At 56.4% G+C, this 14,639-nt stretch overlaps 1 protein-coding gene across 1 annotated transcript in view; it reads right to left on the minus strand.

Annotated features, from left to right (window-relative positions):
* PODXL (podocalyxin like) overlaps positions 1–13,194 on the minus strand; it is a 49,303-nt gene extending 36,109 nt beyond the window's left edge. Inside the window, exon 1 of the mRNA XM_004741738.2 lies at positions 12,673–13,194. Coding sequence (XP_004741795.1) covers positions 12,673–12,745 — 73 coding nt within the window. The 5' untranslated portion in view covers positions 12,746–13,194. The remainder of the gene's footprint in view (positions 1–12,672) is intronic.
* Between the last annotated feature and the right edge of the window lie 1,445 nt (positions 13,195–14,639).

Here is a 14,639-nt window from a genome sequence, read left to right on the forward strand (position 1 = left end):
TCTGTTCAGAAGAAACTTTAAGCAACATGGAATGTTTCCCTCTGAAGCTTTTTCAGGTCAGGAAAGGGGGTCAGGTTTGTTTAGGTCACACAAGATTGAAACCAAGGTCAGACCTGGGGCTCTGGAAGGGGTGGAGGCCGGGGAGGCACCATCTCCCGTCCAGTGACCTCACGTGTTCCCATCCCCTCTTGCCTTGTCCACTCTATTGTGTTACCCGTCCTGCTACTACGCGAGGTGGGTACAGAAGGAAGGGCTAGGTCAAGTTTATGTGGCCACTCCTGGGCCCAGAGCACTAAGCTAGACCTAAAAGGGAAGGGGCTGGGGCGCCTGGGTGCCTCAATCAGTGAAGCATCCAACTCTTGATTTCGGCTCAGGGTTGGGAGATCAAGCCCCACTTTGGGCTCTGCGCTGGGTGTGGAGCCTGCTTAAGATTCTCGGTGCCTGGGTGCCTGGGTGGCTCAGTGGGTTGAACCTCAGCCTTCCACCCCGGTCATGGTCCCTGGGTCCTGGGATAGAGGCCCGCATCGGGCTCTCTGCCCCGCGGGGAGCCTGCTTCCCCTTCCCCCTCTCTCTGCCTGCCTCTCTGCCTACTTGTGATCTCTGTCTGTCAAATAAATAAATAAAATCTTAAAAAAAAAAAAAAAAAAAGATTCTCTATCCCTCTTTCTTCCCCCCACCCACGCACTTACTCGCTCTCAAAAAAGTAAAAATAACCCAAAAAACAAACAAACAAAAAAACCCAGAAGAGGCTAATTGGAACCTCGAGACTCCCAGATTTACCTCAAGACTGGGTAATTTACCATCACCCTCCCACCTCGGAGGTCCCATCTGGAAAGTGGGTACAGTCCTCTGGCTTGTGGCCTAACCCAAGGCCACAGGACTTCAGAGACGCTGGCTCTAGAGACTGTCGCCTTTTTCATCTTCCCTGACAGCCTGGTCTTTGCTTTTCCAGGGAGGATCTCACGCTGAAGACGCTGCCGGAAGAGGAGCTGATGTCCGCCCCTCAGCTGAGGAAGCAGCTGGGAACGCAGCGGCCAGAGAGGCAGTGAGCACTGAGGGCCAACGTGTGGCTGCGTCCACAGCTCTGCATGACCCAGTGGCGGAGCATGTCCCCCGCTCTCGAAGCCCCACGGACCTCACTGCCCTGCATACCCCTCGCTCATGACAGCAGAACTAAAGGGACCAGAGACATCACTTCATCCCGCCCCAATGAAGGAGAGACAGGTAGATGGTCAAGAGTTCTGGGCACTGGGTCCCACCTTCCTTGGGTTCTAGAACGTTGCGGTCCAGCTCCTAAAGCAGGCTCTCTATCCTGTGGGGTACATATATGCTCCTGGTTCCAAGCCCCTGCTTCCCCTTCTGTCCCTGGAGAGGGTTGGAGGCAGCTGACCCATACTGAGATGAAGAGGGAGGAGGGCCTAGGCCAGCAGGACCCCCGAGAGCACCTGGTGCCCAGTCGAGGCACCCCTCCCTCCAATCCCCTTCCCCCAGGCCCTCCTAGATACATCCACACATGTGCACCCAGGGCCATCATGTTCCCAGTTCTGGGACCAAAATCATCAGGCAAGTCAGGTCTTTCAGATCACCTGAAATACTAAACAGGAGGGTCCTCAAGATCTCCTGGGCCAGGCCCTCATCCACAGATGAGGAAACGGGAGGCCCACTGGGAGGATTCCTGGCCCCTGCGGATGGAGCCCCTTCCTCTTCCAAACCCATTTTCTTATTTCGCCTTCTCTTTATTCACCCCCCAACACAGGACCCTCCTGGGTACCTGCTCTCTGCCCCCCCCCCCCCCGTCATCCCACACACAGACACACGCGTAAGCACCTACGTAGGCCACAGCTTCATTCACAGGAGGCCCCAGGGGCCACCGTAGCTGGAGTGCTGACGTGACTGCCCCAGGGCACCCACGGAGTTCAGAGACAGTGTGCCGTCAGGACCAGACTTCCAGATTCTCCCCAGGCCCTGGGAGGAAAGCCAAAGTGTTTTTCTAGCCAAGTGCAATGCAACCTCCCCGGATGTTGAGGGGAGAATGAGAGCCCGTGGACAGGGTCCCACCCTGCCTCTCCCTGGGAGCCAGCTGTAGACAGCGGGCACTCTCCAGAGCCTTGGCTCTCTATGGCCGCTGAGCGGTGGGGACCGCTCCTTCCTGGCGGGGAGAAAGGGCGTGCTGGGGACCGGGCTGACAGCACAGGGCTGCTGAGTGCGAGCTCTGGCAGGCGGAGACCCAGCGACACGCTACTCAGCAGCGCCCCCTAGGCCTGGGGTGTGGGGCTACATCTGCATGAGCAAGGGGATGGCGCACTCCCGGACCCGCCCCTGTGAGGGTGCCCTATGTGCTCGCAGCAGTTTGGATAGCACAGGCAAGCTGGGGTCTCCACCAGACAAGATGCATCCCCTCTTTCCACCCTTCGGCTCCCTGACTCCCAGAAAAACGACAGCCTGATGAGATCTACAAGTAACCAGGGCTGAGAACAAAGCCCAAGTACCACTGCCTCCGGTGAGCCACTCTGGGGGTGCGGGCTGACGGGACATCCTCCGGAAGCCCCTTCTCCAAGCCCCCAGGGACAGGATGACAACCTCAGACGGAATTTACAACAGAAATCACGATGCTGTCAGGAACAGGGACCCGAAGCGGCAGGGGCAGAGAGAAACACCACAGGAAAAGAGCAGCCAGAATCCACCAGCAAACCACGCATGCCCCCACCTGAGAGGAGAGCCAATGTCAAAAACACACACGCCCACCATATTCTTAATAATGCCTTTGACTTCTATCTGAGAAGCAGCACCAGTACCAAGTAGCCACGCAGGGCTGCTGGCCTGGAATGGAACCTGTTCCTACGCAGGCGCTGCTACCAGCAGCTTTGACTCTGGCCACAAGCTTCCATGTGGTTTTCTGCAAATCCCTTCAGGAAGGAGGACGCTGTAAGACTCCATTTCCATTCCAAGAAGATCGTACGCAGCAACGCCCCGCACCTCGTGTGCCTGTCCAGCTCCTCACGAAGGAGTGTGCGGCTTCTAGCAGAGTCCCACGTCCCCGGGTCCCTCTCTGTCCTGGCAGACAGGACAGGGGGTCCCTCCGCCTTTATTTACATCTGCATTTCCCAGCAGAATGGAGGAGAAAAGATAAAGTTTCCATGATTCAAGTACATCTGGGGAATGCTGAGTTAAGCGGAAGCAGTAAGGGGCCTTCGAGATCTGGGAGCATTTAAGATCATAATAGGCACTGATTTTCCAAGAAGGGGTAGAGTAGGCAGCCTTTCCCAAACTATTTGGAACATGTTTCTCTTTTATTCATGAAAAGCTTCCTATTCATTTATCAAACAATTACTGAGAGCCTGACTGTTACTATCTTAAGGACCACTGGTGTTCTCTTTAGGCGTACTCTGAGACACAGCTCACTTTACCGAGTTACCGAGTTTTTAACCAAGTAAAAAACAAGGGTGTCTGGGTGGCTCCGTCGATTAAGCATCCAACTCTTGATCTCAGCTCAGGTCTTGACCTCAAGGACATGAATTCAAGCCCCAGGTTGAGCTCTAGCATGGAGGACCCCCCCCAATAAAAAGGTAAAGAAACAAAGCCACACCAAAAAAAACAGGGTGTGAACCCTGGTTTACCATATGGGTAAACTGAGGCACAGAGCAATGCCCCCCTGGGGATTATTGTGCTGAAAGCCAAATGCAGTTCTGTGAGTAGCTCCTATCCTCCTCCCATTTGTCATCTTTGGGAAGAGAAACTTGGTTCCCTGGTTTGTATCTGCTGCCAGATTGCAACCTCCCCGAAGAAGGAAACATGTAGAGAAGCTGTGAAGACCGCCATCACGCTTTGTTGCCCGGCCCAGATGGTGCCACCAGGAATTTGGCGCTGGAGTCAGGTAGGGGTGATGGAAGAGGAAGGAAGCTATTCAGAGGGTGATACGCAGATCCGTGGCCTGAACGGGGTCAGCGGAGCAGGCGAGGCCGGAGGATGCTGATCTCGGCAAAGAGCAAGAGGACGTGACTCTCCATTTTACCATGGAATGGGCCGAACCTCAGAGGCTGGCACAATCAGGGTCTTGGTGGCTTAAAGAAAGCCTTAACTTGCATCCTCAAGTGAAGGTCAGTGCATCCAAGAAGCAGAGCGAGAAGCACCAGGCGGGATCCAGGAACGCGGGCCGCCCTGGCCATGGACTGAAGCCCCTTCTTAGCGGAGCCCACCCCCATCTGCGGGTATGGTCTACACAGGCTCATCCTCAGGAACCCGGCCCTGGGCCAGAGACTAGACGGGCAAAGGCTGGGCCCAGAGAGGTCACCGCACGTGCTCCAGCTGGGGAAGGGGCACCGGCCGGGTCCCTTTCATCAGCCTCCCCCGGGATGAGAGCCAAAGCCAATAAAAGAAGGAAAACCAAAATGCACCGGCACCTACTAAGTGTCAGGCACACCACCGAAACGACTGTCCTCACCCCTCCCTTGTGCAGGAAGGCGTCAGGCCTAGTTTACAGCTAAGGGAAACAGAGGCCAGGGAGCACGCCCGAAACCACAGGCTGGCGAACGTCAGAGCTCAGACTAAAATCCAGGCTTCTAACTTCAAAGCCTGGGGCCTCACGCCAACCGACCGCCAAATTTTTCTCAAAGGAATTCTTCTGTGGAGATCTACCCTAAGAACTGATAAAAGAGCTGCCCACAGGTGGAGGATGCAGAGTCCCCCCCAAATGGGCCTCCTCTTAGCTTTCCCCTCCCGGTGTACCCCAGCCTCACGGTGGCCAAGGCAGCTCCACAGAGGCCCGCCACTGGGTCTGAAAGCCACTGGCCTCCAGCTGCTGCTCTCCTGAGTGTCCAGGAAGAGGTACCCACCTCCGCCCTGTACTCGCCCCTGCTGAGCTGGGAAGGGAAGGCGCCAGGTGTAGAAACACTTCTTTCGCATTCTAAGGCCAGTGAGGGGAAGCAGGTCTCCTAGGGCCAACCCCAAGGAGGCTTGGCTCATGGGAGGTCCCCAGGCAGCCCGGCTCCCTGGTGCAACTCCAGGCGAAGACACCTGAGTGGGAGGTGGCCAGGTTTCCTAGTGTGTGACAAGGAACTCCACCCAGCCCACCGAAAGCCACAAAAAACAAGGGATAAGCTGCAACTGGCTTAGCCAAAGTGGGGGCAAAGCCTTAGGCCATGAAGGACAAGTGCCTCTGCTTCCCTCGTGCAGAAACACTTGTGATTGACAAGATGAGGACTGCAGGCGGCTGCAGAGAAACCCAAGGTTTGCAGGGACCCGGCTAAGGCAGTATTCACCAGTGACCTACTCCAACACCCATTCTTTGTGACTTCTTTATTTTTTTAAAGACTTTATTTATTTATTAGGGGTGCAGGAGAGGGACAAGCAGACTCCATGCTGAGCATGGAACCCACGACCCTGAGAGATCCCACAACCCTGAGACATCATGACCGAGCCAAAACCAAGAGTTGGATGCCCAACCCACTGAGCCACCCAGAGCCCGGTGACTCCTCCATAACTGAACCACTGACTTTTGGGTTAGCCATATGGGTGCCTGAAGTGAAAATGACTCTTCCCCAAGGGAAGTATGCTTCCCTGCTTCCCTTGCAGCTAGGTGTGGCCACAGGACCAAGTTCTGTTCAACAAAATCACTGGAAGTGTGGCACATGGTTTCTGGCAGGTACCCTCAAAAGAGAAGCCACAGCCATCTTGTTCTTTTTTCCTGTACCTGAAGCCCCAGGAGACATCTTGGACCACAAGGCAGCGTGCTCAAGATGGCAGACCCACCGTTCCTGCCCTCTGAACATCCATCATGTGAGAGAGAATGTCTGTCTGTCTTGGTCCATCCAGTATGTTTTAATGGCTAAGAGCAGCCAAATCAAGTTCTAGTCACCAGAAGCCCTAACCTTCAACAGAAGGGTCCTCTGGGTGGGGGAAGCTCGGAAGCAGGTATGAGGCTGCTGCATGTCCCACGGCGCTCCTGCCTCCCCGTATCCTGCTCCCCTTCGTGCCCGGCATCCATCCCTCCTGGGCGCAGGGCTAGCCCCGCCGGCCACCTGCCTCTCTTCTTCTGGAAGAACTGGGTTTGAAAAGCTTTGCACGTGGACAGCACAGAACTGGCAGATGAGACTCTGGGTTCTAAACCAGCCCTGCCACTGACTCACTCGCTCACTCATTCATTCATTCATTCATTCAGCAGTTACTGAATGAATGAATACGAGGGCTTGGGCTGGGGGCCCGTGGGAAGTGCCGAACCAGGCACCAGCAAGCATTGCTGTCCACTACATCCCAGGTCCTGTTTCAGGATTTGTAGCAACACTGGCCAGAGGAACTTGCCGTTATGGAATTTGTCTACCCAGGGAAGAGGCAAAGAAAGAAATGAATATGGACAAGGTAATGAGTGCTTTGGGGAAAATAAGGCAGTGGGGTGGGGGTGTGTTTTACGAAGCAGCCCAGAAGCCCTCTCGGAGCTGGTGGCCTTGCGGCAGACAGTGGACAGAAACGAGGGAGGGAGGCATGTGAAAATTTGGAGAAAATCCAGTTGTGCCGCCTACTTTGAGTGCTTGGTGCTGTGCCTCAGTTTCCCTTCTCTGGAGTGACTGTGAGATAAGAGCTGTCCCAAGACAACCTCGCGCTATCCAGGTTGGAGACTATGGCTCCAGTGGGCATGTCCAAAGCAAGTTAGCATGGAAATCAGACTGGATGGGGACGAAGGGGCCCCTTAGAGTATGTAAATTTCAGGTAAGAGGCGGGGTGAGGCTCTAAAGTGCCCTCCTCCCAGGCCTATCTTCCCCACTGTCCCTTCTATGCTGAAAGGTAGAGGTGAGACAGTTGTGGGCTCCTGGTCAGTCCATGTGTCTCCGGGGGCCTGACCCTGGGAGGGACCCCAGCATCCCAACCTGGGGCTGCATGGTTAGCCTCAGTCAGCCGGTCCTCAGAATTCTCTTCCCCCTGGGCTGAGGCACACAGCCTTCCGGCCATGACAATTGGCGGACGGGGTGCCACCCAGCGCCCTGGCCATAGGGAAGTTCGAGGTGGCTGACCCGAGGGGGATAAGGCTATAAAGGAAGAGAGGGTGGTGGTGGTTTGTCAGAGAAAGGGGTGGGAACAGAGGGAGGATGGGTGGCCGGGAAGCCGAGCAAAGCGGGGGGTCTGCACTGGGGATCACTGGAGTGGTACGGGTGGGATCATAGCCCCGAGCCAATACGAGGGCTTGGGCTGGGGGCCCGTGGGAAGTGCCGAACCAGGCACCAGCAAGCATTGCTGTCCACTCGTGTTCCAGATTCTGGCTGGATTTGATGGGGCTCACAGACAATGGGAGACAGACAGGTACAGCGTAGCCAGCATGGGGGCCAGCACTGGGACATGGTAGGGATAGCCTTTGGAGAGCCTAACTCCAAGGAATAAAGTAGCTCCAAGCCTCAACTTACCCTGAAGATGGTGGTACGGGGAGAGTCTGGGCACAGTACAGTGTTGTCACCATCATGTAATCCTCTTTAAAAGGGTTTTAATAGGTTTCCCCAGTGCCCAGGAGAGCATTAGCAGAGAAAGGCTCGGTCCATTTCCATGGCGGCATACCCGCCCACCCAGATGGCTCTGGGGGCGCCATCACCGGGAATCTCTAGGACTTGGGCAGGTGACCCCACTCCCTGGTCTGCATTCCCTCATCTGCAAACTGAGTGCATATAGAAGATTTCCACAAAATTCCCAGCTCTAGGGGCGCCTGGGTGGCTCAGTGGGTTAAAGCCTCTGCTTTCGGCTCAGGTCATGATCTCAGGGTCCTGAGATCGAGCCCCACATCGGGCTCTCTGCTCAGCAGGGAGCCTGCTTCCTCCTTCTCTCTCTCTGCCTGCCTCTCTGACTACTTATGATCTCTGTCTGTCAAATAAATAAATAAAATCTTAAAAAAAAAAAAAATTCCCAGCTCTAGAATTCTGCGTTCTATGATTTTCTAGGTTATTCAGAAGCAGTGTGGCAAGTACCCTTGGCCAACCAATTCCATTTTGAACAGTTGCCCAAAGGGGTCTCATGGCAAAGGCTACTGCAAATACTCACAGGCTCCTGGAACAGTATCCTCCATGGAGACACCTCTGGAAGGCTTTCCATAAGGGAATACCTACCGTCATGAGGAATGTGTGGCCCACCTAGAGTCACAACCTCCTTGACCTTCTAACTCCCTCACGAAGTGGGCAGGACCCATGACAAGGAGGGACCCTGAGCAACCTCACCCGTGTTCCTGGGAATGGAACATGACAGGAAACGCTGCCAAATGAGCTCCCTGCCCTTCATCACACCCTCAGGCGCAAACCGGAAGTGAGCCCAGAGCTGAGGAGAGAGCTCCCTGGCCTCTAGGTGTGAGGAATTCTCCAGGCAGGCCGGGGCTGGGGCTGGGGCTCAGGCTGATGGGCAGGGGATGGACAGAAGAGGGCCATTCTCCTCCAATATGCAGCTTCCGTTCAGCAAACTTGCAGAAGGCTCCTGGGAGGCCTCCACACGGATAATGTGAAGGAGAGAGTATGTCCCAGAGTAGAACCTTCTAAATCCCGACCCCTTTCCCCAGAAGTGTGGTGGGCTGCCCCGAGGGTTCCTCCCACCTTCCCGAGGAGTGCTTGGCCTTGAGCTAAGTGCTGAGCTGTCCTCACAACAGCCATTGGTCCAGTCTGGGATCCCAAGCCCGGAAGCCCCAACCTTCAACAGTTGTCCCTGTCGGTTCTGGCTGCTGCAGAAGGAGCCCACCAGCCAGCGTCACTGTCCAGGTTGTAAACTGGTCTAGGGCTCCCCTTTCCGAAAGCCTGAAACCAGGGCTTAGGGTCAGCCCCCACCCCCACACGTCAAGTGAATGGTGCAGATAAAATGTCGAGCCACTGCTCCGTGCCCATTGCTGCAGGGGACTCTGGAGGTGGAGACTGAGGCTGCCCCTGCCCTAAAGGGGCCCCCTGCATGTCAGCAGAAATGCCCAAACACAATCCGCTTCCATCTAGAAACACGGGAAACCTTCTCAGCAGAAACGATACCTGAGGACAGACAGGATTAAACCTCCAGTCTTCCCTGCTCAGAGGAATTCTAACCCGGTAGGGGCCGCTTCCTCCTCTGCTGGTAGGGGCCGCTTCCTCCTCAGCTTCCGGAGGGCGGAGGTCTCAAACCCCACCGGGCAGGAGCCCCTCCTCTCCCTTCAAGTATGGAGGCCTCAGGAAAAGGCAGATGTGGTGCCCTGGTGACCACCAGAGGACACCCCGTCCAACAAGGGCCAAGCCCCACTCCTCTGCCCCTCCCGGGGTGGCCATTCCCTAAAGCTCTGGCTGAGCTGCCACCAGAGAGCTTTTCGACGCCCTGCTCCTCATCTTTTCCCACGTCTTCTCCCATGAGCTGAGACCAGTCTGCTCCTAACCCCCATGGCTTGCTCCCTCTTTCCTCAGAGCCACGCCCAAGCCCCATGATGCTAGGAATACCCACCAGCCCCAGCTTCATCCCATGGAACTTTCCCTCTGGGCTCTGAAAGCTCAGCTCCTCCTCCAAAGCCTTCCCACGGCTCAGCCCGCATCGTGACCCCCAGCCTGAGTCTCCCCTCCGCCCTGCAATTCACTCAGCTCCAGCCAGCCCCTGAAATGGTCTCACCACCCCACCTGACCCTTCTGTTTTCAAAGATTTGTTTGAGAGAGAGAGAGAGTAACCAGCCGGGAGGGGCAGAAAGAGGGAGAAAGAGAATCCTGAGCACGTTCCCCACTGAGCACAGAGCCCAACATGGGGCTCGAAGACACGAGCCCGAGATCATGATCTGAGCCAAACCAAGAGTTGGACACTCAAGCGACTGAGCCACCCAGGTGGGCCCACAGTGACCCCTTTCATCTTAAAATCCCTGTATAAACAAACCCCCACCTCCTTCTGGAAGCTTTGCCTAGGTCACCGCTATACCTACATCTTACTGCTTCTTTCCCACAAGCCTCCTTCCCCCCCCACCTTGTGGCTCGAAAGCTTCAGCCGTCGCTATGACATACCAGCCACCACCCACAGACACTAGCCGAGTCCTGCCGCTCAGCCGACTGAGACCCACCAAATTCTCGATGCACACACATGCTTTATTCACCATCACAGCCAGGACTGGCTGAGCTCTGTCTGGGCATCCAGCACACTGTTGAGCTCACTCCCTATGTTCTCCTTCATCTTCAGAGCTGACTACAAGGTCGCTTTGTCATTATTTTATGGACGAAGAAACTGAAGCTCTAGAAGTTCACTATTTTGTCTACAGACTTGCGGGCGTGTCTGACCCAAAGTCCGAGTGTTGTCCACCACAGCGAGCCACTGTTCCCTTCCAGAGATTCATCCATGGACTAACTTGATCAGACCAACAGTGCAATCCAGCCTGTCCCTTCTGCAGCTAACGGGGCAGAAAACCCTAGAAATGTCACATAACGAGAAACCAGAGGTGCCCTCTTCTCTTCTGTCTTATAGATAAGGAAACTGAGCTCAGAGGTGCAATGGGCCATGTGGCTCAACCGGATGGAGAACAAACCAAAATTACTGAGAAGAGGTCTGTCTGGACTGCCCGGCCCCTGGATTTAATGCTGCATGATCTGCCTGTATTAAAAGGTAAGCTCCGTAGGGGATGGGGACGTGGGTGGGGTAATTCCTTTGTTAAGGAGCTCAGACCAGTCTGCTCCTAACCCTTATGGTTTAGAATCATAGGATTCCACCAGTTTGGGGGTTACCCCATCTTGCATGACTACAGCCCAGGCAGCTACACCTTCAGAAGGGCAGAGAGATGGGAGAGTCCGTATTGACTCCCTCTAGGAAGGTATTATTAAATCAGCACAGCCACGGATATCAGGCGGCACCCCTCCTGCCTTTTCTGCCTCAAGGTATACAAATAATAATAATGAGACCCCCTGTGCTTTGCCAGTTTCCAGACATTTACCTTTAACCCCTTATTATATATCACGATAGCATTTTAGGAATTGGGCCCTGGGGGCTTGCAAAGGCCAGGAGACTTGCTGGGATGAGAGTCCGGTGCTGGTCATTGTTGTTCATTTGTTTCCCATGTATCAAGGTCTTTCCACATGCCGTGCCCCATGCTGGAATTGAGGAGGGCTTCCTGGAAGAGGCATGGTTTCTGGGCAATGCTCAGAGGCTAGGGAAGGTAGTGCCAGCCTTGAAGCCAGCAGCAAGTTGGACTTGGAGCTTTTCCCATGGGTTGTTCCAGAGCTTCTCTTAGTGCAGAACAACACCCAGCTCCTCCTCAAAGCCCAGTCTCTAGGTTCTGGCGCCGGGGGAACTGGCCTATCCTTCCGGACACAGCGCATCCCCGTTCTGGGTGGCTCCCTTCTGGAGGGTGCTCAGAGGGTCTCACCAAAAAGGTGCATGTCAAGGCCCACACTGAAGCCCAGTTGCTCTGAGAGCAGGATCAAGGAGGGGTCACACTCCAGCATCTTCTTAGTCCTCCCAGTCATGCAAGGTGACAGAGGCAACAATCATCCTCAGAGCTGTTCAGACCACTTTTCACATCACAACATACCCTTTGGAAGCACACACCTTCGCCCACAGAAATCACCCTCTCCTTTTAGGCTGAGCGGTGGAGTGTCCGGGCTGCCCAAGGCGGGATGCTTGCACCCGCGTGCCCTCGGAGAAGCAGCCCCTTCCCACTGATGGTTCCATGCAGTGCCGCGAAGAGGCTGGGATTCCATCCCATCCTAAATTCCCCCTAAGAGGACAGCCCCAAATACCAGGGCCTGCCAGCAGCAGGGTCCCTTCGCTCTCTGAGCAGTCCCCAAAGTCCTCCTGGCCCTAGGGTAGGAGCACCCCCTCCACTCTTTCTCCCCGCAGACATGTGCTCGTGGGGGCCACAAAGAAACGCATGTCTTTCCTGGGGCTGACCCTCCAGCTGTTCTCAGGGGCTTTGGGACCCCTACTTTGGCTGTGTTTGTGGCCACCTCCTTGTCCCCCTAAAAGAGTAAGATTTCACCTTCAGAAAAAAATATAGGGGTTGTTTCTAAGGTGCACCCAAGCCTGTTTCAGGAGATAAGTGCCTGTTTATAGGAGGGGAGGGTCTCACCTTTCTGGCCATGTGATAGAAGGGAACTGTTGTTCCTTTGGTAGCATAGGAGACTGGGATCCAGCGGAGCCAGGTGACTGGGACTGTGGAAGGTCCACTTACTCCCCTTTTACCTGCCCCAGCACAGGCTCAGGTGAGCCGAACTGCTCACGCTGCTTGGAGAAACCTCTCTGCGAACGCGGAACATCACCCGCGTGAGCCGTTGCCAGAGGCTTGTCACCTGCTTCAGGGACTTCCTCATGCGCTTCCAGCCTGCTGTTTTGCTGGAATAAACGACTGCACAATACCGTTGCTCAAACCCTCCGGCACCGAGAAAAAGAGCGATCAGACTTGAGGGGGTCCACAAAAGCGTGGAGCCTCGCGGTGCCCCAACTCCCTGCTCGCTTTGCCAGCAAACCCATTCATGGCCAGCGCGCCACCGTTTGCCCCACCACGATCCACCTCCCATCCATCGGAATGGAGACCCGGGACGATCCGCGCGCGGGCCCGGCACCTGCAGTGTTCTCGGGTTTGGAAGAGGAGTAGACGGTTCAAGGTCAGGGCTCCGCATGTGGCCCCCACGGGAGGCGCGCGCCGGAGCTGCTCCGGGTCCCGCCACGAGGTGCGGCCCGGCTGGGGACGCAATGGCACTGCGCGGTCGCCGCGGAGCGCGGGCCACCACTCACCTCCCTCGGAGAATGACCGCGGCGGCAGCAGCAGCAGCAGCAGCAGCGCCGAGAGCGCCAGCGCAGAGCGCATGGTGTCCTGGCCTCCGGCCGGGAGCAGGTGGCTGCGGGTCCGAGCGTCCGAACGGCGAGAGCGTGGGCGCCGCTCAGGGAGGCCGGGCTGTGGCTTCGGCGGCCGGGCGGTGACCCCGGCTTCCCGAGTCGCGCTCCAGCGGCCCCTCCTCGCGGCCGCTGCGGCAGAGCTGGGCTGAGGCGCGGCGCCAGGCGGCGGAGGAGCGGCGGGTGGCTGCGTCGCGGGCGGTGTCTGCGCGGCTGGGCCCGGCCGACGGCTGCAGCGACTCCCGTCCCGTCCGCGCCGGCCCCCGCCCCCTCTCCTACCCCAGGAGCGCGCGGGAGGCTGCGGAGGGGCCGGGCGGGGCGGGGCGGGGCGGGCGCTGGACCGGGAACAATGAGCAGCGGAGGAAACTCCGCCCTGGAGCGCGGCGGGCGGGGGAGCGCGGGCCGGCCGCGGGCTCCGGGCGAGCGGCCCCCGGGCGGGCGGGGTTGTGAGTGTGTGTGTATGTGTGTGTGTGAGTGTGCGCCTGGGGCGTCTGGGGGGCTCCCCCGCCCGCCCCGCTGGTCAGCCAGCCCCGGCGCACAGGTGGCGCCCGCAGGGAGGGCGGAGGGACCCCCGCGGGTGGTGACCCCCGACACCACCAGGACCCTCGCACGCCCCAGTCCGGAGGAGGCGACCCCCAGCCTCCTTGTTCGCTAAGGATCTTTCGAGGCCTCCGGGCTGCGGCGCGTAGTGTTGCAACTCCGGAGAGACACGTCTCCCGGCTGCCAGGTGCAACTCACCTGCGGAAGGGCCAGCCTTCCGCACCGCTGGCAAGCAGGTCTGCGCCGCAGAGTGTGCACTGCGCAATCTGGACCCATTCGTTGCTTCATCTTTCTAAGCCTAGGTTCCTCATCTGTGAAATGGAGGTGATGGTTTAAAAAAAAAAAAAAAAAAAAGGACTTTTTTGAGGGATAGATATGTGCCCGTCTGTGTTGTCAGGGCTTCACCAATATTATTTCATTTACTCTTCACAACAGCTATATTTTTAGTCTCATTTTGCAGACAGGGAATTGAGTTAAAAAGAGGTTAAGAAATTCGCTGAAGACCCAGTAACTGGTAAGTGGCATATCTGCCTCTGAGAGTAGTTTGAAGAAATACTTGACCACGGTGCCTGGCAAATACTAATTGCTCCATAAGTATCCACTACCATCCTTATTCTTGCGGTATACAGAACAACAATAAAGATTTAGGACTCTAGGGCCAAACCTGATGTGGGTTCCAAATCCAGCTGTGCCCACCTAATGAGTAGTTAAGACCCTGGGCGAGTTGCTCTTGGTACCCAGTTTTCTGTATCTGTAATACAGGGACCACACCACCGATCTCAGAAGCTTGCCCTGAGATTTAACTAAGGCAATACGCGAGGAGCACTTAGCTCAGGACCGGCCCGGCGCAGTGATGCGGCCAGCACTTGACGGGATAGTGAGAGAGCTCTGCGTACTTGGGATGGGGGTGGGAGTTGAATTCTATAAACCGAGTTAACCCAGTGAAAGAACAAAGAAGAATCCCCTTCTTTTGTTATTGTTGTTTTATGTTGTTTTGTTTCTGCAGAAGCTGTCGGTGCGCGTGTTGGGGAGGAAAGTGAAGTTCCCGGAGCCCCCTACAGAGGAGGCGCAGCGGCGGCGCCTGGGCGGGGAAGTGGGGTGAAGCGGCCCTAGAAGGGGGGGCTGATTAACCCTGGAGGCTGGGGGGAGGGGGAGCAGCCTGGATCTGGTTCACGAGACTCCTGGGCTGATCATCTGGAATGTCTTTCAGCTGCGTCTGGGAGGGAAAGGAGTGCCCCTGGCCCTAGCTCCGTTGTAGGGACCTTGGACTCCTTGAGACCCTCGTGTGGGATGCACGCAGGCGCTGCAGGATTGGCACAGAGTCTTCG

This window comes from Mustela putorius, unplaced genomic scaffold (genome assembly GCF_011764305.1).
Source record: "Mustela putorius furo isolate JIRA1106 unplaced genomic scaffold, ASM1176430v1.1 tig00003845_pilon_pilon_pilon, whole genome shotgun sequence".
Classification (NCBI taxonomy): Eukaryota; Metazoa; Chordata; class Mammalia; order Carnivora; family Mustelidae; genus Mustela; species Mustela putorius.